The sequence below is a fragment of the Diabrotica undecimpunctata genome, chromosome 2 (assembly GCF_040954645.1).
Source record: "Diabrotica undecimpunctata isolate CICGRU chromosome 2, icDiaUnde3, whole genome shotgun sequence".
NCBI lineage: Eukaryota > Metazoa > Arthropoda > Insecta > Coleoptera > Chrysomelidae > Diabrotica > Diabrotica undecimpunctata.
Window position 1 is genome coordinate 15,019,039 of NC_092804.1, and position 24,725 is coordinate 15,043,763.

The 24,725-nt window shown below is 33.4% G+C and overlaps 1 protein-coding gene across 1 annotated transcript; it reads left to right on the top strand.

Annotated features, from left to right (window-relative positions):
• Window positions 1-5,703: 5,703 nt before the first annotated feature.
• Window positions 5,704-22,201, top strand: LOC140434231 (uncharacterized). The gene is made up of 3 exons (XM_072522333.1): window positions 5,704-5,722; window positions 15,929-16,122; window positions 18,732-22,201. The coding sequence occupies exons 2-3, from the start codon at window positions 15,936-15,938 to the stop codon at window positions 22,160-22,162; spliced, it is 3,618 nt and encodes a 1,205-aa protein (XP_072378434.1). The 5' UTR covers window positions 5,704-5,722; window positions 15,929-15,935; the 3' UTR covers window positions 22,163-22,201.
• The last annotated feature ends 2,524 nt before the right edge of the window (window positions 22,202-24,725 follow it).

The following is a 24,725-nucleotide window of genomic DNA, read 5'->3' on the forward strand; positions in this document are numbered from 1 at the left end:
TTTGTTGTCTTTTATTTCGTTGATAAAACATTATTTCATGTAAGTGATTTAGAAGAAGAATACAGAAAATATATTAAAAGTAGTAATAATCAATTATTTTTAATATCCTAATAAATAATAAATAATTTTATGGAAAGTACAATCTAGCCAGAGAACAATAATTAACTTTCTTATGCTTTGCTTATCACTAAAATACATCTTCTCGTGCACTAACAAAACATTTTGCTTTTCACATTCACAGAACTGACCAGCTCATGACGTTTGTTTCTATTGGACTTCAGTTCTCAAGTCTAACCGTCGCAGAGAGTCGGTTATATTCTGTTTTCGTGAGAGGCTCTCTAAATCTCTATATTCTCTTAGAAGGCAGCGTTTTGATTAAATTAGTGTCAAGATGTAGTTTGGCAGTGCCATAGAATATATTATCTTTTATGCGGATAATGGGAGTGCTATTCGATGTGAGTCTCTGGAAAATTATGAGAAATTATGATTGATATTATTGGAATAGGTCTCAGCTGGCTCTACGATAACAATCGTCGATGTAAGGGTGGGCGGAAGCGTCAGATCTATTTTTACCAGGAGCGGCAAATCTTCTGACGTGATTGAGTCGCCAATAGAACACTCGTCGTCGAATCTACCAATTATATTTTCGGTACATATGATATGATCGATGAAGGACGTTTCTTAGAGACCGAAAAAAGCTCAGATTAGAATTTGCGACTTTTATTATTAGATAAGTGAAAGTTACATGAGGTGACTGCCCAAACTTACATTCGTCAAACTGGTATAACTAAATTCTGTATGACCAAATTGAGACAAACATCTCTCTCCTCCTCGATTTAAACAGCCAAAGGCTATAAAGTATAAAATAATAGTAAAAATATATCACTTGTGAAAGTTACTTTGCCAAAACACCTGTAGTGTTAGTGTAGTATAATAAATTTTGTGGAAATGTTAAAAAAATGTTTTCAGTCTTTTATTGTTAGACTTATTAGAAGTTTAATTAAAAGGTACGTCAGACGAATGTCGTCTGGATTGTTGTGTCGGTCGCTTAATTTTACATATGTTTAGCATTAAGGATAATTAGGCCAGGGAAATAAGCAAAAAAAGTAACCTGTTTGTGACACTGAACCGGACAGGCAAACAAGAAGAGGATACAGAATGGGAAACAAAGAGTCACACTCATGTTACATCGGTCAGACAGGGAGATCACTGAGAGGGCGTCTTACGACACACCGCAGTGATATTAATTTATCTAAGCATACTTGTGCTCTTGCCCAACATGCTATCAACACTAAGCACGAAGTAAACTTTAATGAAGTTAAAATTCTTGGCACTGAACGCAATCTCGTTAAAAGACAGTTTTTAGAAATGTGTTCAATATTAAAACATCCTAATACCCTTAATAAGAGAACCGACATTAGTAATTTGAGTCAAATTTATCATGCAATAATTTTACAGAATTAGGCTTGATATGTTGTTTACTTAAATTTTGTCCCACATTGGGGTTTTGTTATTACATTTTCATATAATAAATTTAAATAAAAATAAAATAAAATAAATTATTCCTTCCTTAACTAAGATTTATCAACTTATATTTTATTAATATTTGTCAATATCACTTTTACATAATTAAGTAATTGTTCTTTTTGATGAACTTGTTTGATAAAATTTAAAATGAAATTGATTCATAGAATCTTTTTCATTACGGTCCTAAATGTTTGAACCTTTGGACTGTGGAAGTTGTATTAATCTTCACCTGTTAGCTGGCTAACTAGTGACGTCATAATATTATAATATATGATATTTTGGATTGACTTCGCATGCTTTGTTCTTTGTTGACAGATCAATCACTGTTGGGGTAAATGGTGATCTTAACCACCTTTTCCTTTCATTGTTTGGTTTTTTAACGGCAAGCTGTCAACCAAATTTATCACATTTTTTGAATATACCGCCTTATTATATAGAGGTTGGTAGGTTGCCTTGCTGTTTATGTCATTTTGACCTAAAGGCCACTTCTCTTCACGTTGTTTGCGTGGGTGTTAAACCTGTAAATTCATTTATCGGCGAGACTCAGTAAGCTAAAGACTGGTAACTTCATTTTATCTTATTACTATTAATCTTAAATAACTTATAATGTTACCTAAAGTTAAAATTAAAATCTAATTTATTAAATAAATTTGTTGGAAGTGCATTCGTATGATCTTTTTAGTTCTTTACACTTTAAAATAAAGCTTAATGTTTTTTACTTAAGTTTTTATAATAACTTTTTTATACATGTATGTTTATCACATATTCTTTTGCTGTGCTAATTTTGTTAAATTGCAAACTATACCTAGTTTCAATTAATTATTTTATACAACGTTAACTCTGAATGTCCAGTTTCGTAAGTTTTTTCATATTTTTAACATCATTGACTGCTACATGTCTTTGTAAGGTAACACACTTTTGTTGTAATTTCTCTATGGATGTTTGGTTTCATATTGTTCTTTTTAGATGAACTGATGATGCTTTCTGAGCAGAAAGCGAAACGTCTTCAATAAATAGATGAAGTAGCCACCTTCTTTGTCTTTTATTTCTCCACTTTGACCGAAAAACCCACCACTCTTCGAGTGTACCTTAGTTTATTTTGGATTGACGGTCGTACTCCTTTTCTCTCTCTCTCTCTCTCTCTCTCTATATATATATATATATATATATATATATATATATATATATATATATATATATATATATATATATGCAGGCATCTGTTTAAAAATTAACATATAAATAAGGATATTTTTGTACTTTAGTGAAAAGTGCCTCATAGTATTTAAACCGATTTCAAGAACTGGTAATTCTGGACAAATGAAGATATAAGATTTTTACGAAAAAATAAACCCGAAAAAGAGGGAGCGGCCAAGGGAATGAGGGAGAGAGACTGAGAGAGAGAGGGAGAGAGAAAGAGGGAGAGAGAGAGAAAGAGAGCGGACCAAGAGAGATTAAGGTAATCGAGAAAACAATGAGAATATATTACTTCTTTTAATAAAGGTGAAAGTGAGGCCAGATAATAAATTTAGCATGAGCATTATTACCCATAGTTGCGGTATTAGGGGATTCTGTCTGTCCATGAGATTCTCAGCATTCTTCGATATGTCCACATTTCAAATGCTTTCAATTTATTGAGACATTGTTTATTTAAAGTCCATGTCTCCACACCATACAAAAGAACAGAAAATACATAACACTTAAGTACTCGTTTTCTAAGATTTGGGCTTAGGTCTTTACATCATAATATTTGTTTCATATAATTAAATGCACTTCTCACCTTTTCTATTCTAACCCTTTCTGTATTCTACTCTAATTTCTTGGGTATTATCGTTTGTTTCATTAATGTTTGTCCCTAAATATTTATAATTCTGAACTCGTTCTATCGTCTTATTATTTACGTGTAGATTAATGTATCTAATATTTTTCTTTGATATAAACATGAATTTTGTTTAGTGACAGACCAAATTCTTCACTCGCTGCAACAACCTTATCTAAAATTCTTTGTAGATCTGTAATATTTCCTCCTATTATGGTATTGTATCATCAGCATATCTAATTTCACGTATGGACAGGCTATTTTTTTTATGCCTGCTACTGCATCTTCTAATACTTTTTTTAATATTTCCTCTGAGTATGCATTAAACAGTGATGGCGACAAGACACAGCCCTGTCTAACACCTCCTTTGATTTTTATTTTATTAGTTTTTAAATTATTTATTCTCATGACAGCTTCTTGTTCATAATACAGATTATTTATTATTCTTATATCCCTTGTGTCGATGTTCTTTGTTCCCAGAAGTTTTATTAACGGATTATGTTTCACTGTATCGAATGCCTTATTATAATCTAGGAAGCAGACATATATGTCCTGGTTTACATCTAAACATCTGTGTATTAGCACATTTACTGCATATAATGCTTCTCTATAAAAAATAGTTCCTTGATTATTTCTAAATCCGAACTGAGTGTGTCCAATGTCTTGTTCTAACTTTTTATATATTCTACGATGAATAATCTTTAGGAATATTTTTAGTACGTGGCACATTAGAGTGCCAATCCCATTATATACTAACCACAAAAATCACACTTTATCATTAACAAAGAAAATTTGAAAAGTTAAAATGCTGGCAAAATTAAAAAAAAAACATTTATTACAAACACTGGCCACCAAAGAAATCGAGTGAGAGTAATTCAGCACTCAAAACACAATAATGAATCACTTGGACATTAAAGATATTTTTTTATGGCTTTTTAGAAATATTAATTTTTAAAATAATTGGTAATTTATTACTGGACAGTAAAAATCATAATCTAGCACTGAATGGAATAAGTAATATCTTTAATTAATTTTTTTATTTCGGTTCATTAAATCTAGTTAGTTGCTTCAGCACTTATCGAAGGTTTTCTAATATATTAAAAAGTTGTTTAAATAAAAACGAATTATACAATAAATTCATTCTTATAAAACGATTTATCTTTTAGGTAAGGCCCGCTTCCCTTTTTTCAAGGTTTTAATAACAAGAAAAATCGATAAGAATACTTTAAGTAAACATTGCGGGAAAGGCCAAATGCGAATACACAGAGCACTGTTTCTTTTTAGTTTACAAATTTATATTTTATAACTTAGATTAATCTTCCAATAGATTAATTTGATGAAATAAACTTATTTAAGTAGTGACAGTTTATGTGATTGGAAGGTTCTGGTAAGTCTTTGTTTTTTACTTTAAGTTTCGCTCCTATGGGAGATTGGAAACCATTCTTGCTATTATAATTTTGTTTGTTAAGTGTGTGAAGCGTTTAATTGAACTACAGCAAAACCATTTGCAAAGATTGCGTATCTACGAGATTTTACATCTTGGTAAGCTTCTTCTGCCTTTGATTTTGCTCTGCATTATATTCATTAAAAGTTCGTAATATTGTTCTGAAGCTATTTTCTTGTGGCAGTTTCAATTAGATACTTTAATGGGAATAAGCCACAATTGAAGATTAAAATAAGTTTATTGACGTTTCAATTTCCACTTCGGAAATCGGTCTCAAAATACAAACATTAATAAATTAAACAAATTTTGTGTTTTGTAACTTGGTGAAAAATTCTTCTAATAATTTAGTTTTATCTGACTCATTTATATTGACAATTGACATTTTAAAGTAGACAACTTTACAATGCTATTGCCAATATTGCTGAGTTGCATTCCTGGACGGCTTTATTAAGATAGTTCATTCGATTACATGAAATCAACTTTAACTTGAGAATATCCGTCAGAAAAATATCATAGCATGTAATTTGTCTTTAAAAAGATAACCATGATGACATGCCAAACGATAGACGATAATCATTTTTTAATAAAACAGTTATTAATAAATGTTTTTCCTCCAAGAACGAATAAATCTCTGATGGTGTATGTTAGTTTTCTATATACCCAAGTCTCATATCTGGTATCGTTTTTAGATATTAAAACATCCAGGAAGGGTAGTGTGTTATTATATTCTTTTTCCATGTTAAATGTTATTGTCTCTTCTTCATCGTTTATATCTTTCAGGAATGTGACCAACAACTCTGATCCATGAGGCCATATTCAGAATACATCATTTACATATCATACTGTGGGTTTTAAACTTTTTTTTTTTTTATTTAAACAAATATACCCGCATCAACCACTAAGGGTTATTAGCAGGGGGACATACACAAACAGTAAGATACATATTGTTACATAAAAAAAAATATTTTTTACAATCTGGTATATAGTTTAGTCATTTTAAGATCACTTAATAAAGACTGTAAATTTGACGTTAGTATACTTTTTAAATTATCACTAAGGGCACACGCGATTCTTTCGTTCTGGTACACTGGACACTCAACAATTATATGTTTCACTGACAACTGAGTGCTGCACTTGGTACACATCGGAGCAGCCTCCTGGTTGAAGATATGCTTGTGTGTAAGGAAAGTATGTCCTATTCGGAGTCGGTTGATAATGACTTAGTCTTTTCTATTATTTGGTAAGATGAGTTTGGTTCCTACTTGACTAAGACATTCTTTGAGTTTGTTAGCAGTGTGATCCCAAGTAGTTTGCCACGCTCTGTACACGTGGGCTTTGATATTTACTTTGTGGTCAGTCCAAGGCATTTGATTTATGATAGCAATACTTTGGTTGGTGGTTGCATTGCTTGCCAGAGAGTCCACTTCCTCATTACCACTTATTCCCATATGGGAAGGTACCCAGATAAAGAAAATATCTTTTTGTTGAGTCTGTAGATAAGATAACTCTTCTTTGATCTTGAGAAGTATGGCGTGAGTTGTATATAGCTGTTTTATTCCAAGTAATGCACTCATTGAATCGGTGATGATAACAAATTTGCTTTCATTGATAGAACAACATTTTTTCACGGCCTGGTGAATTGCCGTAAGCTCTCCGGTATATATACAACAATGTGTTGGGATTCGTATGGTAGACTTGACGTTTTCGTAGATGTAGGCTGCAGCATGTCCTTCATGACATTTGGAAGCATCATTGAAGATTTGATGGGTTGTTGGGTATTTGGATATTACATTTTTATAAGCTTGCTGTATAAGAAAAAGATGTGTGGAATGTTTCGGGAGTTCTTTTAGAGACGTGTCTATTTTTGGAGGTTTAATCATCCAAGGAGGAACATTTACATGAATAGGCATAGTAAGACTGAACTGTTCTAAATTAAGACCAATACCTTTTATTCGTTCGGGAAATGGTAGTTTTTTTATTGCAATGTTTCTGTAAAGATCGGACGTTATATTTGTTCTGCAAAGTATTGTTAAGTAGGTTACGTTGCTGTTGTTTGCTGAAATTCTGGCAACGTAATTTAGTGATAGGAGTTGCCTTCGTTGGCTTAAGGACAGTTCATTAGCCAAAACTTGTAACCTAAAACTAATCTCAAGCACATATTTTGAATGTAGTCAAGTTTTTTTAAAGATGTTTTGTTAGCAGTATCGTAGCATAAACAGCCGTAGTCTAGTTTACTTCGTATTAGTGATCTATATAGAGTAAGTAAGGTTGTTGTATCTGCCCCCCAAGAGGTATTTGACAGCATCTTTAGTAGATTAATTCTGGATTGGCAAGAGCGTTGCAGATTGGTGATGTGGGTTTCCCAGTTTAAGTTACGTTCAAAAGAAAGTCCTAAGAAATTTATTTCTTCTGCTTGTTTCAGGACAACTCCATTTAGTGTTAATTGAACATTAGGATAATTTTTTCTTTTGCTAAAAATTAAATAACGTGTCTTTTCACTAGAGAATATAAAACCCGTGTTTTGCGACCAGCTTTCAATTGTGTGTAAGGTAGTTTGCAGTATGTGTGTTCCCAGAGTTACATTGTTTGTTCTTAGATAAATGACAAAGTCATCTGCATATAGGCTAGTAAATACAGGTAGTTTTATTTGATGTATAATACTATTTATTGCAACTAGAAAGAGAATAGGACTTAGAGTAGATCCTTGTGGAGTGCCGTTTTGAAGTACTCGTCTGGAGGATGTAAATCCATTGGTTCTAACTCGAAAAGTTCGTGTTTCTAGAAAATTTTTAATAAAGGACAACATGTGCCCTTGAACATCCCATTCTTGAAGTGTTTTTAGTATAAGATGTCTCCATGTTGTGTCAAACGCTTTTTTTATGTCAAAAAACACGGCAATAAGTTTTTGGTTGTGCAGAAAGGATTCATGTATACTTGATTCAAGTGTTATTAGATTGTCTGTTGTAAATCTACCCGTACGAAATCCACTTTGTCTGATACTTATTAGGTTATTGTTTTCGAGGTACCATTTAAGACGATAATTAAGGATTTTTTCTAAAAGTTTGCAGGTACAACACGTAAGTGATATTGGACGATAGGAATTTGGATCGTCTTTTGGTTTATTATATTTAAGGATTGGAATTATAGTTGCTTGCGACCATAGATCAGGAAAGTCATGATGAATAAAAATATTATTAAAAATATCAACTAATATTAGCTTTGCATTCAGAGGAAGATTTCGTAAGAAAAGAGGGTGGATATCATCAGGTCCTGGACTCGAATTTTTAGCACTTAAACAAAATTCTAATTCTTGAAGACTTACTGGTTTGTTTATTGGATTGCTGCTCTCTGTGATTTGTATATTTGAAGACTCCGTTAGTTTTTTGTGCTCTAGAAAGGACAGGCTGTAATTAGAATCACCAGAATTAAGTTCGTATATATCTGCTAGTATCTCTGGAATATATTCTTTGTTTGAATGCGTTTGGTTATTATATGATAGAGTATCTATACCTCGAAAGTATTTTGTACCTTTTATTCTGCGGACTTTGTTCCATATGTTGCCTAAGGGAGTGGAAGGATTTATTGAATTTTTGCTTTTTTGATTAATTGTCTGCTTTGAGCTCTGAGATTTTTAAACCTTAAAAGGTTTTCGATAGTTTTATGTTTCTTGTAAACGTTAAAAGCGTGTTTAGACAAAGTGAGTGCTTGTGCAATTTCGTTATTCCACCAAGGAACTGGCTGCATTTGACTCGATTTTGTTTTTCCCACTGCGATTGTTGCTGCAGAAATAATAATGTTATTAAATATTTCCAAATTTTGGTTTGCGTTATTGGTTAAATTAGATTTGTTTGTTTGTTCTTCTATCAGTGTTCGATATAAATTCCAGTCAGCTGACTTTATTTTCCATGTCTGGTGAATTGGAAAAGTTGATTTATCATTAGTGTTTATGGTTATCGTGATAGGGAAGTGATCACTCTCATATAAATACCCCAATGTGTCCCAGTATAATAAAGGAGCTAGCGACGGACTGCATAAAGAGAGATCTATGGCAGAAAATGTACCATTGTATGAATTGAACCTAGTAGATTTGCCAGTGTTTAGTAAAACTAAATTTAAATTATCAATGAGATTATTTAGGAGATTGCCACATTTGTCGGTTTTGTTACTTCCCCAAGTACTGTTGTGACAGTTAAAATCGCCTAATATTATTTTTGGGTGTGGAATTTGGTTTAAAACATTGCTTAGTTCAGTTATGTCTAAATCAGTAGGATGAGGTAAGTATACATTGCAAATATTGATTTTCATTTTGTGGGTGACTGACACTGCAACTATTTCGAGATTTGTTTGCAGCTGTATTTCAGTTGACTCTATGTCATCCCTTACAAAAATCTGCAACTCGGTTTCTTAGAAAAGGAACATAATTTTTTAATGTCACACTTTGGTGCTTGAAATGGGTCTCTTCTAGGCATATGACTAAAGGAAGATATTCGTGTATAAGAAGCTTAATGGATTCTATATGTGTAAAATAACCGTTGGGGTTCCACTGTAATATGAATGTGCTGGCCATTAACTCTTTATGTGTTAACTATTTATTGTTGAGAACTTGATTCTTGGTCAGTTTCCTCAGTAGAAGAAGGACTGTTGAGAAGCAGTTTCTTCTTCAATCTGGTGATATTGTTTTTTAAAGTTTTATTTTGTATTTGAGAGTATATAAAGTTTAAAATTTCTTTTATTTCTTGGCTTTCATTTGAATAATTTTTAACAATGAGTTCAGGATGTTTTGAGTGAAGGGAATTTGCCAGAAAATCACATATTTCATGAAAAGTAAGTGTAAAGGAAGGGTTTCTTTTCTCAATTTTTTCTTTAATTTGATTTAGAATAATTGGAATATCTTCTTGGGTTTTAGGCTTTTTCTTAGGTTTTTGAGTATCGGGAGGAGGTAGGTCATTTTCAAGAATTTCAGGAGAGGATATTTGTCTTTTAGTTGCAGGAGTAATTTCAGTGGTTTTTCTATCGCTTTCAATTACTAAGGAATTATCTTGGAATATTTTTGGTTGATTTAAGATTTGTAATTCATTGTTTGTTTGTGAGGAAGTGGTTTGGTCCTTTGTAGCTGATGCGTGATTTTGTATGGTATTGGGTTCTGGTTCCATTAATGTTTCGGTATCTTCTTGGTATTGGTTTCGTGGTTGATCTTGTAGCTGATTATATTTTTCATTGGTAGAGTTATGTATATTCACGTGGTGGTCAGTTACCATTTGATTAATTGAGTTGCTTGATGATGATAAAGGACAGTCAGAATCGTGATGTCCGACAATCTTGCATCTGGAGCAGTTTAAACCATCTATGGAAATGTATAGTCGATATGATGTATTGTCGAATGAGATTAGAAATGAGTCAGGAATTGATGCATTTTCTAAAGGACTTATAAACATTTGCCTCCTAAAGCTGAGTACGTGGCTGTATTCTGAGTCTTGCATGCCTACTCGTAGAAACGTCATGTTGGAGGCGGATTTTATACCCATAGTTTTTAAGTGCTCTTCAATTATGCTATTAGGTATAGTAGGACATACATTAGATATGATGAGTCTCTGGGCAGGGGTTATAAGTCTTCTTACTTCAATCTGGTTACCATCAATATTTATATATTTGTGGGAGCTAAGAAATTGATCAACTACATATTTAGAGGAGAGGTAGATGCAGATGCGGTTGTTTGATATTTTGGATGCCCAAACAACATTTTTGGGCTATACTATTGATCCAACAGCTTTTATATATTCGAAAACTTTTATTCCTTGTATGGTTGAAAGTATAATACCTTGGTCTTTTGAAGGATATTTGAAACTGTTTAATGCATTGGAGTAAGATATAAGTGACGTAGTGGGTATATTTCGTGAGGTAGTAGCTGATTCCGGTTCATCCATCTTCCCGCTGAGAATTTACGTACATTGGCACAGAGGATCTGAAGCCGGACCTGGCCACTTAATAAAATTGAACAGCAGCCTAGCCTAATTACTTGTAAGAAGCAAGAACCAGCAAAAAGTTGTTGTCGATTATCGATAAGTTGAATTGAAATCGATAAAATATTTTGCCTATTAAACTTCTGATTTTAAGGTTATTAATAATGCAGTTTTGTACACACAGAATTCTACGATTTTCAGTACACTGTCACATTTAACTTTAAGTTGCAAACAGTATAAAAATTAAATTATATTTTTAATTTTAACTACCAGTAATTAACAAATTTGTCAGAACCGATATAAAGCTGTATGATCTGCTAGATGTTTTAAACTTTGTTTATAAATAATACTTGTTTCAAAATCTTCCATAAATATATCAGCTAATAATGGAGATAAACTAGAGCCCATTGCTAGACCAAAATTTTGTTCATCATCATTCATCATCAATCAGAGTTGTCCATTGTTGAACATAGGCCTCTTCTAGACTTTTCCATCTGCTTCTGTTCTGCGCCTCTGCTATCCAATTGGTCACGATTCTTTTGAGGTCGTCGGTCCATCGCGTTGGGGGTCTTCCTCGACTTCGCTTGTCAGCCCGTGGTCTCCACTCAAGCAATTTTTTTATCCAACTGTCGTCTTTCATTCTTGCAACATGTCCTACCCATCCCCATTTTTGCCTTGTTAAAAATTGCCAAAATTTTGTTAGTGTTTTATAAATAAATTCTAATTTTTTGTGGCTGCCAGTTTCTTTGATGTTCAGCAGGAAACCGGTAACTTCTTTAGATGTAGATTTTCCATTTGAAATAATAAACAAATGGTAATGATTAATTGTGTCATCAAATGGATTCATCGTTTCTTTTATTCCCTTTTTGATACTATCCAAGATTTTTGTGTCCTTTTGAATTTTGCTTTTTTGAAAAGAGTCTGAAGTATCATCTTTATTAGGTAATCCAATATTTTCTTTCACAGTTAATAATATTTTCGTCCTCATGCTGTGACTGAGTACTCATGCTTTGTACTTTTCGTTAGTAAATTGATATAAGGTTGAATGCTCAAATAAATGAACTTTGACCAAATAAAAGGCAGATATCGAGCACAGTTTATTAATTAAATCTTGCTCAAGTACTTTCGCTTCCTAGACAATCTTCAGGGGCATTTCGTCAATTTTGGCCTATCCAACAATCATAGAATGTCATAAACATAAAATTGTACATAACACTACACTACACTACACAAGGACAAACAGTTTAAAATTTAAAAAAAGGCGAAGTTATATCATGGCAGCATGTACAATTTTATGTTTATGACATTCTGTGATTGTTGGATAGGCCAAAATTGACGAAACGCCCCTGAAGATGCTCTATTCTCTGTTCACAAATTGTTGAGAGCACAAAATATGCCTCAAACTCATAAAACGGTCGTAAATCATAGGCGTTCCTAAGGTGTTTATTCATTAAATAATAATATACTGTTTTAATACTGTTATATATAATATTGATAATACTTTAATACCAATATATTTAGCAAAAAAACAATTAAAACTTTCACGACTAATGTTGGTTATTATATCATATTAATAAAAATAAGAATTTAACCTTTAACAATTTTGTAAATAGGAATACCTTATCTCTTTGGATATTTCAATACTAATCTTCGCGTTTGATCACTTTACTAGAAAACCTGGAATTCATATCCGAATGTACTATTCGTTGCAAGATAATTAAGATGGAATTCCCCAGATTTTTAATAATATAATTATATCCGAAACTTAACTTAAAAGGGTGAAGTTATTACGAACGAAAACAATTTTTTTGTTTAGTACGTTTTTGATCGCATGTAATTTACGGCTCGTCGGTGTTTCCGCGTCTACGGCAGTAATTAGCGTCTTGAATATTTCTTTTGCGAATTATATGCAGTGCGTGAGTGATTTTTTATTCCATATACCTACGAACATATACGTACCTTTCGCTCGTTTTGTTGGATTGTTTGTGATGGCTTCATCATCAAGTTTTACACCGGTACTGTTGCGTACAGTCAGTAAGTCTGTCTATTCACCAAGAGAGAAGACTATTGTCCTGAATGTTCACGATGCTCTGGTTTCTCAGAATCCCACAAACACTGTTCGCAACATAGTCGAAAGTTGTGCCAACATGACTGGCGTAGGAGAGTCAACTTTATATAGGTTCCTATCAGAAAGAAAAAAACACGGTAAAGCTAACCCAAACAGAAACGAAAACTTAAAGAGAGGGAAAAAGCCTATTGAAATTGATGAATTTGCCAAAAATGGTATTCGAAGGAAAATTCATGGATTTTTTTTCAAGTTAGAGACGACCCGGATTTGCCTCATATCGGACGAACTAAATTGTGGCAAGTTTTAAAAGAATTAAATTTCCAGTGAGAGAAATCAGACCGAAAATCACTTTTGATTGACCGGGAGGAGAAGATGATGTTGGAGAAAAAATTATCTAAGATTCATAAGAAAATTCCGGGCTCAAGAAAGGCCCATCTTCTACCAGGATGAAACGTGGGTAAACTCAGGTCATACTCTAAAAAAAAAATTGGTCAGATAAAAATATATTAAGCTCCAGGCAAGCCTTTATGGAAGGTTGGTCTACTGGTATCTCCCCACCTTCTGGTAAAGGCAGTAGATTAATAATTTCTCACATTGGCAGTGAAAAAGGATTTGTTAAGCATGGTTTGTTGGAATTTCATTCCAAAAGCACAAAAGATCATCACGAGGAGATGACAGCTGATGTTTTCGAAGAGTATTTTGAGCAAATGATTGAACACATACCACCAAATTCAATTATAGTATCAGATAATGCACCTTATCATTCACGACTAGTAGAAAGACTTCTAACGAATGCGTGGAAGAAACAGGATATTCTTGACTGGCTGCGGAATAAGTATCTGCCTTACGAAGATGGAATGGTAAAAGCAGAACTTTTAAAAATTGCCCGGCAACACAAAAATCTAAGTTCAAGAAATACGTAGTTGACAAAATGGCGGAAAGGCGAAACATCACAGTCTTTAGACTTCCACCCTACAACTGCGAAATAAATCCAATTGAACTCATTTGGGCACAAATGAAAAGTTATGTGGCTAGAAAAAATACGTCATATAAAATACAAGCTGTACGTGAATTGCTATACGAGTCTTTATAACATATTACAAAACAAAACTGGAAAGATGCAGTAAGACATGTAATAGAAGAAGAACAAAAAATGTGGGATCTTGATAACATAATTGATGCGACCTAATTATTAACCCTCAAGACGACTCGGATTCCGAAGTTGATCCTATTTATTTTGAATTTGAATAGTTTTTTAATCGTAATTATATAAGGTAAGTAATAGTAGTTGTAATCGTAAGGTATTAAAGGGGAAAGGCGCAAAATGTCGCCTGTCAAAATCTTCAATGTGTTTTAAATGTATCCATTTTTTTTTTCAAATCCTGAGAAAACTAAAAAGCATTTTTGAAAAATTTAAAGGCAGAATGAAATATTTTTTAGAATAAATAAAAAGTTTCTTTTGCATGCAATATTTTCAATTAAAAATTATACTATATTTTCTCTTTTATTTTCACCCGTTACATAACATATTAAAATAAACATTGTAGAAGTTTTCAGGGACTTTCTGCCCTAAGTAATAATGTAATCTTTCATTCTGCGTTTAAATTTTTCAAAAATATTTATTAGTTTTCTCCGGATTCGAAAATAATGGATACATTTAAAACACTTTGGAAGTTTTGCCAGGCGACATTTGGCGCCTTTCTCCTTAATTAAATAAATGTATCTTTTACAAATGGCAAGAAACTTTTTATTTTTGAGAAAATAAATAAGTTTTATTAAAAAATACAATTTACATAAGTACAATTTAAAAAATATATTTATTTAGTTCAAATAAATGTTTCAATCATATACTCTACGACACTGGTCGTTCATTTCTAACCATTCAAAATACCCCCGTAATAGGATTATAAGGTATTGTATTCCTTCAGATATAAGGTGGGTTAGTCGAAAACGTCTTAAACCGTCAGTTTTAGGTTGGTTTTTACTATTATATCGTATTACCTATCCTCTCTGTATTTCAGTTTTCTAATTAGGGTTAAACTTGTAGTGAGTTTATCCGATATCTGCCTTTTATTTGATTAAAGTTCTTTTCGTTAGTGTTTAGTTAGTATTTTTTGTTAAACTCACTAATGAAATTTATAAAAAGTCATTTTTTAATTAGTAATTAATTACAGTCTGGACAAAATTATATCGGGCACCTCTTGCCTTTTTAGAATTTTTACCATACTAAATTATATACCAAATTTTTTCAACCAATAAACAGATCGATGAAGGTCTTTGTTATATCGGATTCTCTACTATTTTACTTAATAATAAAGTTATAATTTTTGTAAAACAAAAGGAAATACGGAATGCTACAAAACTGCAAACTTAAAAGTAAAATACCCGCCAATAAATCTTAACCAGAGATTTATAGAGGACCCGAATTACGTTAAAAACTTTTTTTTTTCAAATTTTTCCCACTGTGCTTTCTAAAACTTGCAAAGCAAACAGCTTGATAAATTACTCAGCAAGGGAATCTAATTCAATTTCAAGTTTTAGAAAGCACAGTTGGAAAATTTTTAATTCGATTTCGCTAGGTAGAAATCGTTTGATTTCTCTTTTTGTTTTTAGATGGCGTAGTTGCGTCCGTATATAGTTATTTTGATAACTATTGTCTAGGACAGGAAAGATTTTTGTTTTGGTTCAGAGTAGTGGCTATACTGCTCTGAGGAGACCTAAAGAGGTCGAAATACGTATAAGCGGCTGTCGTTGCACTGTATCAAAACAAAAATCTAATACCGTCATTATGTTTTATTACTTTAACCAGAAACTGAATTCACTACGAATTTTGACCATGATGAACGGCATGTGGAATGCAATTTTAGATTCCCTTGCCGAGTAATTTATCAAGCTGTTTGCTTTGCAAGTTTTAGAAAGCACAGTGGGTAAAATTTGAATGTGGTTTCGCTAGGTAGAAATCGTTTGATTTCTCTTTTTGTTAATATATTCATACTTCTTAAATAGACTAAAAATAGTAATCACAAATTATTCGGAAACTTATTTAAGGACACAGTATGATACTTATTTGATTTTAAGACTTGTTTATATATTCTTTTTCTATTTTCTAGATCTGAAATGGAAACAATCATTAAAACGACATATTTTTTTCTACTTTTCGTTTTTGTTAATACTCAATGGCAGCAGTATTACTATAAATGGAATGGAGATCACTTTGATATTATTGCCTCGGATAGATACGTAAAGAATTATCGGAAGATTCAAGCTCCAAAGTCTTATAAAATACAACACAACGATCGTGGAGGTAAGCAGTATTTTATATATTCTATTTAATAAACATATTCTTCTTATGGCGCCCTCCCTTTTCGAAGGTTAGCGATCCAAATGGCAATTACAGGTGTTTCAGTTACAAGTTCTGGCATCTTCCAACTGATCTTTTGCTCTGCACTTTACCTTCCAATGTGATTTGGAGTAATTCATATTTTCACCTCTTAACACATGACCCAAGTAATTTAAATATTTATTTTTTTGTATAAAAGAAAACAAAAAACTAGTGTTATTTGTTGACGTAGATAAATGATTTAATTGATTTATACAGTTGTATAATTGTCATCTTTTTCACCATTCCTATTAGTTTTTGCCGAATCTTCATCCGAGGTCAAGGGCAAGTACTTCGACTCGGAATAAGCAAAATGATCCGATTTTAAATATAAGAAGTACATGATATCGTTTTAGAAAAAATACTACTAATTTACAGTTAACAATTTACAGTTTTCAGTTTATAGTTTAAAAACAATTAAAGTAAACATCTAACCTATAAAACCTCGTTTTTTCACTTTTTTGCTCTTTTAACTCAATTTTCAAAATAAAGTTGCTTACATACCTTCAATTTTAATATATTTATCGATATCACACAATGCGAATAGTTCACTTTGCTTCTCTAAACCCATATCTAAAATTCTTCTTCTTCTTCCTTTGCCCTATCCGTTTCGGACGTTGGCTATTAACAAGGCTATTTTGACTTTGTTTACGGCACCTCTGAACAGTTCGGTCGATGTTAGTCCGAACCATTGTCGCAGGTTATGCATCCATGAGTGTCGTCTTCTTCCCGGTCGTCTCCTACTGTCGATTCTTCTTGGACTATTAACTGTAGCAGCCGGTACTTAGTATGCCTCATGACATGTCCGAAGTACTCAAGCTTCCGTTTCTTTACGGTGAAGATTATTTCTTTGCTTTTGCCTATTCTCTGCATTACTTCCACGTTAGTGATGTAGTCTGTCCAGGATATCCGAAGAATACGGCGATATATCCACAACTCAAAGGATTCTAGTTTCTTCAGGATGGCTTCCGTTGTGGTCCATGCCTCTGCTCCATAGAACAAGACCGGGAAGACATAACACTTGACCAGTCTCAATTTTAGTTCCATTGAGATTTTGCTTGTGAACCACTTTTTCATATTGTTGAACGCGTTTCGCGCTTTTTCAATTCGTGATCTTATTTCTGTTGATTGGTCCCATTTTGGGTTGACTGTGGTTCCAAGGTATGTGTATGTCTCCACTTGTTCTATTTTTCGGTTGTTTAATGCCAATTGCATCGGAGGAAGTTGTGTTCTGCTGATGAGCATGCATTTAGTTTTGGTTGTATTGAGTTCTAAACCATATTCTTGACTTGCTGTGTGTATGCTTTGCATGAGTCTTTGAAGCTCGTTGCAGTCATTTGCGATAATAACTGTGTCGTCAGCATATCTAATATTATTGATTACCTCTCCGTTTACTTTGATACCCTCCGAAACTTCTCCCAGTGCTTCTCTGAAGATTTGTTCAGAGTATATATTAAACAGGAGCGGCGAGAGGACGCATCCCTATCGTATACCCTTTTTAATATCTATCTTCCCACTGTGTAAGTTGCCCATCTTTATCTCAGCACTTTGGTTTTAATAGAGACGGGTTATTATGCGCAGATCCTTGTCATCAATATGCATCTTCCTGGGCATTTTCATGAGTTTATCATGTTTGACCTTGTCAAACGCCTTGGAGAAGTCGATGACGCACAAGTGGACGTCCTTGTGTATCTCTCTGCATCTTTGAATTAAAACTTGCAGACTGAAGATCGCCTCTTTTGTGCCCAATGCGCTTCGGAATCCGAACTGTGACTCCGATATATTTGCTTCGCATTTGTTATATATTCTATTGTGTATGATTTTGGTGAAAACTTTGGTAATGTGATTTATCAAGCTTATTAAGCGGTGTTGATCACAGTGTTTTGCACTTGGTGTTTTAGGTATGGCTACAAAGGTCGATCGAAGCCATTCCTCCGAAATCTCCCCTTTGTCGTCAAAGGTGTTAAAAAGGCCTGTCAGAAAATCGAGGAAGTGGTCATCCGTTTCGCATAGGAGTTTTATGATCTCGCCCTGTATGTTGTCGGGACCTGGTGTTTTGTCGTTTTTTAGCGATGAAATGGCTTTTTCCACTTCAGACCTTAGTATTTCGGGTCCAGTCATGTCGTCATCTTGGTCCACTGTCGCTCTGCGTTTATCGTTAAAAAGTCGTTCTACGTAATCTTTCCATGTGTCAATGAGCTTCAAGTCGTCTGATATAAGGTTACCGTCTTCGTCTATTAGTGTCGGGTGTGGATTATTGGTTTTCTTTTTAGTTGTTAGTTCTTTGATCTTTTTGTGCATGTTGTGGTAGTCATATCTTCTGTCATATGTTCTGAAAATTAAATTCCAAAATTACTTTAGTGCTGCGATGCAGTAAAAATTGTTAAACTTAACAATAAATAATGTACAACAAAACTATTAGTCTTAATTCAAGTTGAGTGAGCTCATTCATCATTTTTTATACTTAGAAATGTATTCTTTGCTTTCTAAATTTTGTTTTCTAAATATTATAAAACTGTTTTATAAATTTTCAGATCGCCCCGGTAGATGTATAGCTGGTCAATTCTCCTGCAGTGAACCATACTCCTTACAAGATACTAGCCAGTTCGAATGTGAGACAGACTATCAGTGTCCAACACCCTTTAAATGTTGCGAAGTCAAGTGTTTTCTACATAAAATTTGTCAACCAAGTATCGAAGAAGAAGAAACTACTGAGCAAATTTTACCGGCATCTCCAGAAGAAATAAAGTTACCAACAGAATTAACAACACTGCAATCAACGACATCAACATCTACATCACTTAATACCAAAGATTTAACTGAATTAACATCAACAATCAAAGAAAAAACTTCTACAGATTATTACACGTCTAATATCGAAACTTCAAGAGATTTGGATACAACGACAACTGAAGTAACAACAAAACTAACTGATTCGTCAATAGGGAGTAAAGAAACAACTACAATTTCTAAGACTTTAAGTACTGAAACTTCTGCCGAAACTATAAAAACACAAACTCCGACTGTAGAAATAACAACTATCACAGTGACAACACAGCAAAATGACCTGAAAACTTCACCAGAAGAAAAAGAAACTTCCCTATTTCCTGATACTCCAAGTACTGAAACATCTTCCCAAACTTCGAAAATACAAATTTCTTCAACAGTGATAGCAACTACTACAACAATAACACAGCAACCTGATCTTAAAACGACACCAGAAAAAGAATATATTTCTACATATTCTAATCCTGTAAGTACTGAAACTACTACCGAAAAGTGGGAAACGGCAACTTCTTCGATAGTGATAATAACTCCTACAGCAATAACAGAGCAACCTAATCCTACAACGACATCAAAAAAAGAAGATACTTCTACATATTCTAATGCTGAAAGTACTAAAACTACTACTCAAAACGTGGAAACACAAACAGCTTCAACAAAACTAACAGAAAAAACTTCTTCCAAAGTTTTGGAAACAGAATCTTCAACAGTCGGCAGTACAGATAAAATCACTGAGCAGAATGAAGCTTCAACAACAACCGATCGAACTAGTTCAACTTCGAGTGTTCATACAACCACTGAACAACTGGAAACAGATACTACTCAACACCAAAAGCAATCAACCATGACAACAGAAAATAAGGAAATAATGACTTCAATCAATACTGACAATAATGCCGAAGCAACAGAACTTCCACCAGTAGTTATGGGAAGAAGCACAAGACTTCAAGAATTAACTACCACTACAAAGAGTTCAACAGAACCTGCTATTTCAGATATTCTGAAGACAAGAGAACCTCCTGAAGAACTAAATCAAAAAAACTATAAAACAAAAGCATCACTAACAACCATTAAAGAAATACAATCTACAGAACATGGTAAACAAACGACCACAACTTATACAACGGATATAAGCTCAACCGAGAAGAAAATAACCGAATCTAAAGCAATAGCCGAACACACCGACGAAATTAATATTGATAACGAAGAAGGAAGTGGAGATGTTGACGGCGAAAATGGAAGTGGAGACGGTGATTATGACGAAAGGGATAAAACAGACACTGATAAAGAAAACAACAAAGTTGAAGGTAGTGGCGATGATACTGACGATGACAATGAAAATGACAGTGCTGAATATTCTTTCACTGGAGACGGTGATGATTCCATCGAGGAATTATCTAGTACACAAGCAAATGAGGATAAAGCAGGGGAAAATGTCTCAAAGAATATTATATCCTCTGCAGAAAAACAAGAAATTCAATCCACAACCACACAGCATGAAACACAAACTACTAATTCCAAATCTTTAACAACAGATCCTACAACTACTAGAAATAAATCTCAGGCAAACTTAGATGAAAAGAAATTTACTAAGCAAAATGCAGAAGTAACTACAGAATCTACGAAAGTGTCATCACCAACTACAAAAGCAACTGCACAAACTTCGAAAGCAACCACCACAAAAATTAAAGTAACAGAAAATGTTACTTCTGATGTAATTAATGGTGATAAAGAGGAAAACCTTGATAAATTTAAAGAAGAATCATCTAAAAAAGATACAGAAGAAGATAAAGAAAAAAATGTAATGGAAAGTAAGTCCTCTACAGAGAAGAAAGCTACTCAACCTACAACCAAACAATACGAAACAAAAGGTAGCCAAAGTGCATCCTCAATTAACACAACAAATAATTCTGAAAAAAATACCAACACCAAACGTTTAACCACAGAACATACAACAGAAACTAGTCACAATGAGTCCGAAACAAGCTCAGAGACTAACAAATTGACTAAAGAAATGACTGAAGCAACTGCAGAAACTACAGAAGCAACTAGAGAAACTACGAAGGCAACTACAAAAACTACGGAAGCAACTACAGAAACTATGAAAGCAACTGCAGAAACCACGAAAGCAACTACAGAAACTACGAAAGAAACTAGGCATAGTACGAAAGCAACTACACAAAGTGTACAGACTACGAAAGCGACTACACAGACTAGTAAAGCGACCCCTATAGAACGTAAACCAACACAAACTGTTACTCCGGATGTAATTAAAAGTGATAACACAGTAAGCTATGGAGGAAGCGAAGGAAAAGATAGTAAATATGATAAAGAAAGTGAAATTATTAATATTGATAACGAAGACAAACAAGTTGACCGTAGTGGTGATGATAATATAGATGACAATAATAAAGATAGTTCAGAAATTATTTTTAGTGGCGATGGACACCGGGACGAACTTGAAAAGGAATTTTCTAAAAAAGAAGTAGAAGACGATAATACAGGAAAAAATTTTACACAAAACAGTAAGTCACTACATAGTGACACTAAACCTTCAACAATAGAATCTACGATAGAGACTACTAACAAGTCCCAGACAAGCCATTTGGAGGCAAATATATTGACAAAAGAAATTACAGAAGCAACTACACAAACTGCGGAAGAAACTGCACAAACTACACAAGCAACTACAGAAATTGAGAAAGCAACTACGCAAACTACGAATACAACCTCAGCAGACAGTAAAGCAACGCAGGCGATTACTGTTGACGCTGCTACTAACGATTCGACAAAAAAACCTACAGCAGAAACTAGTAACCACGAGTCAATAACAATGTCTGACAAAACTAGAGTAACTCCACAATCTACAAAACCAGAAACCACTGAAAGCCACAAAAAGCAAGCTATTACTGAGGATGGACTCAATAGTGACGACGAAGATGGCAGTGGAGATAATTATAATTCATCTGGCGATGATGAAGATAATGAATATGGAGATAACGATGATGAAGATAATGATGACGAAGACGCAGACGAAAAAGATTATGGAGAAAATTATGAATATGATGATAAAGATGACGACGATGATAACGAAAATTCCGAAGACAGTAATGAGGATTCTAAAGATAGTTTACCAAATAAAAATAAGGATGAAAGAAACAAAGCGAATCAAAAAGGATAATATAATTTTCGATTATAGTTTATAAAGCATTTGCGTTAATTTTTGAATGTTTTTAGTGTTCCTTGTAAATTTTTACCCCTGTATGACATATGATATTAGACTATATAATCTTAGAATCCAAAAAGTTTAGAATTGGTATATTAGATTAAAAGTTCTTTATTGAATAATATTGATATTTTTTAATCAGTCATAAATATCTATCATTGGACAAGGCCTCTACTATTTTGTCAATTTCTGCTTATCTTACCTATTTAACATTCATCATGGTTCAATATGTTATTTGAGGTTCCTCTCTTCTATCAAGGGTTCCATTTATTCTAAGATACCTATCAGCTACGGATTTTGACGACTAACATTGCTATTTTAACAGTTAGAACATTTAATGTTCTAAATAGCGCAGTGGTAGATAGTGAAAACCCCTTTCTAAGATTAGTAACGAAACGCGGAAAATTATTCGTCTATTTGATATTCTAACTTGCCGTTCTTCATAGTTGAAACAATTTCACCTTCCGTGCCGAGTCTTCTCATGCCAAATCGTCATTTTTAGCATCACGCCACAAAAGCCTCCAATCGTTCAAGTGATGTTTCACTTAGTGTCCAAGATACGAGGCTAGTCCAGACTTTTCTGCTGTTCTCTGTTCTCCCTTGTCCATAGTTTTTAGTTAGTCGGAGTGCCTCTATTGCTTTCCCGTCTAGTAGTCAATATCTGGTAGTTTTCATACTTTCATATTCAAATGTTTCCTCCACAACATAGCTTTTCCTCCTTTATCTTTTCTCCTTAGTAAGGATATAGTGACGTCTAAAATTCGTGTTTTAGAACTTGTACACCATCATGTACACATTTTCGACAGATGACCACTTAACTTTTGTACGAAAAAACAGGTCTGTTATAGTGGCAATGGCAATAAATGAAAATATTATGACAAAGGAAATAAAAAAAACCATTGGTTACAAGTTAAAAACTTACTTGTTATTCTCGACAACCATTACACAAAATAATATAATGTTACTTGCCATTAAGTCAAAAGACACTTACTCTTTCTTGAGTTTCTAGATGTAGATTCCTCAGGAATACAGTCTCTCTTGAGGTTCTCTATCATAGTAGTATTCCAGCTACCTTGATAACGTTGTTTCATTAATTTAATATCTTGATAGAACCTCTCCCTCTATTATTCGCTGTAATCTCCCAAATTATTGAGGAAATAGTCCAGGTGTAAGGGAAGAAAATTAAGTTTTATACTCATAAGAAAATCTAGGTTTTCAAAACTTTTTAACAATAAATTTACGTCTTTTTTGTAAATGGGATTTTTTGCTTCCCAAGAAACCCCTTAACAACTGATTTGAAACTCCTCCATGCGTTTCTGTCCTCGGTATTCATGCATTTTTTAAAGTCAGTGTCGATCATTAGTTGGCGAATTTGAGGATCCAAAAAAATTTCAGCTTTTGTTTTTTCTAAACTTATCTTAGGAAACTTCTTACGGAAATACTGCAAACATAGTTTATCCTGATTCAACGCTTTCACAAATTGTTTCTTTAAACCCAGTTTAATATTTAGAGATGGAAGCAAAACATGTTTGGGGTTTATTAATGGACTATTTATGACATTTTTTGAGCCTGGTGTCAACTGGGTTCTTGTTTTCCAAGATTTAACTGTACAATGATTGGTATTATTTCTGCTTTACAAACCTAGTAGAATACCAATGGTTTTGAAATCTTCTCAAACTAACCAGTTGTTTTTCTCGTATCTATTATATAAGCTCTTCTACAATCGTCGTCATTCTGTGGTTAGTTGTTAAACGTCACCAGAAATCATTTGCGGCTGTCTTAAAAATATAGTGAATTAGTTTGTGAAAAGTAAGTATTTATAGTATAGATAATTTTATTTTTTAATTTTTGTGTTAACAGATATGGTAAATTAAATCACAGGGTGTGTATGCTTATTCTAACAGGTACTTAAACAACATAGTGAGAAATATAATAAAACAGTTTTTTTAGGTTAAATTCATATTTGTTTTTATTTCGGCCGAGTCAAAGATTTTTGGTCCGTGGTCTAACAATTTTGGACCACTGTGGTCACATACTGGCCAGGGATCTGGCCAATGAATGAAAATGTATTTCAAGAAAACGAGTGCTATAGTTCTTCGGTCACTGATAGAAATAATCCTGCTAATATTAATGAAGACATTTATTTCAGACCCCCTATTAATAATCATAAAATAAATGCTGAGACTGAAGAACCTGAGCTATCATACAAGTCACCAGAGGGTCCGCCCTTTACCTAAGGCACCTCCAAAAACAAACATACAAAAAGGTCGTAAAAGGGGCAAGTGTCGAGTCTTAACTGATACACCTGAGAAAAATGAAATAGAAAACGAGCTCGAGGAAAGATTGAACAAAAATTTGAAGAAAACAGCTGTGAAAAGAAAAGTTATGGACACCCAACCGAGAAAGCATCATTTAACAGGCAATAAAATTAAAAATACTAAACCAGTATTTCCCCAATCGAAGGATTTCAACAATTCATCATCTTCAGACAACGACGACGTCGAAAGCACTCCTTACG

What these genes read in the sequence shown, in the direction of transcription:
- LOC140434231 (XM_072522333.1), top strand. Translation starts at nt 15,936, where the DNA reads ATGGAAACAATCATTAAAACGACATATTTTTTTCTACTTTTCGTTTTT. An exon ending in ACAACACAACGATCGTGGAG is followed by an intron (nt 16,123 to 18,731) that starts GTAAGCAGTATT and finishes ATAAATTTTCAG; the next exon opens with ATCGCCCCGGTAGATGTATA.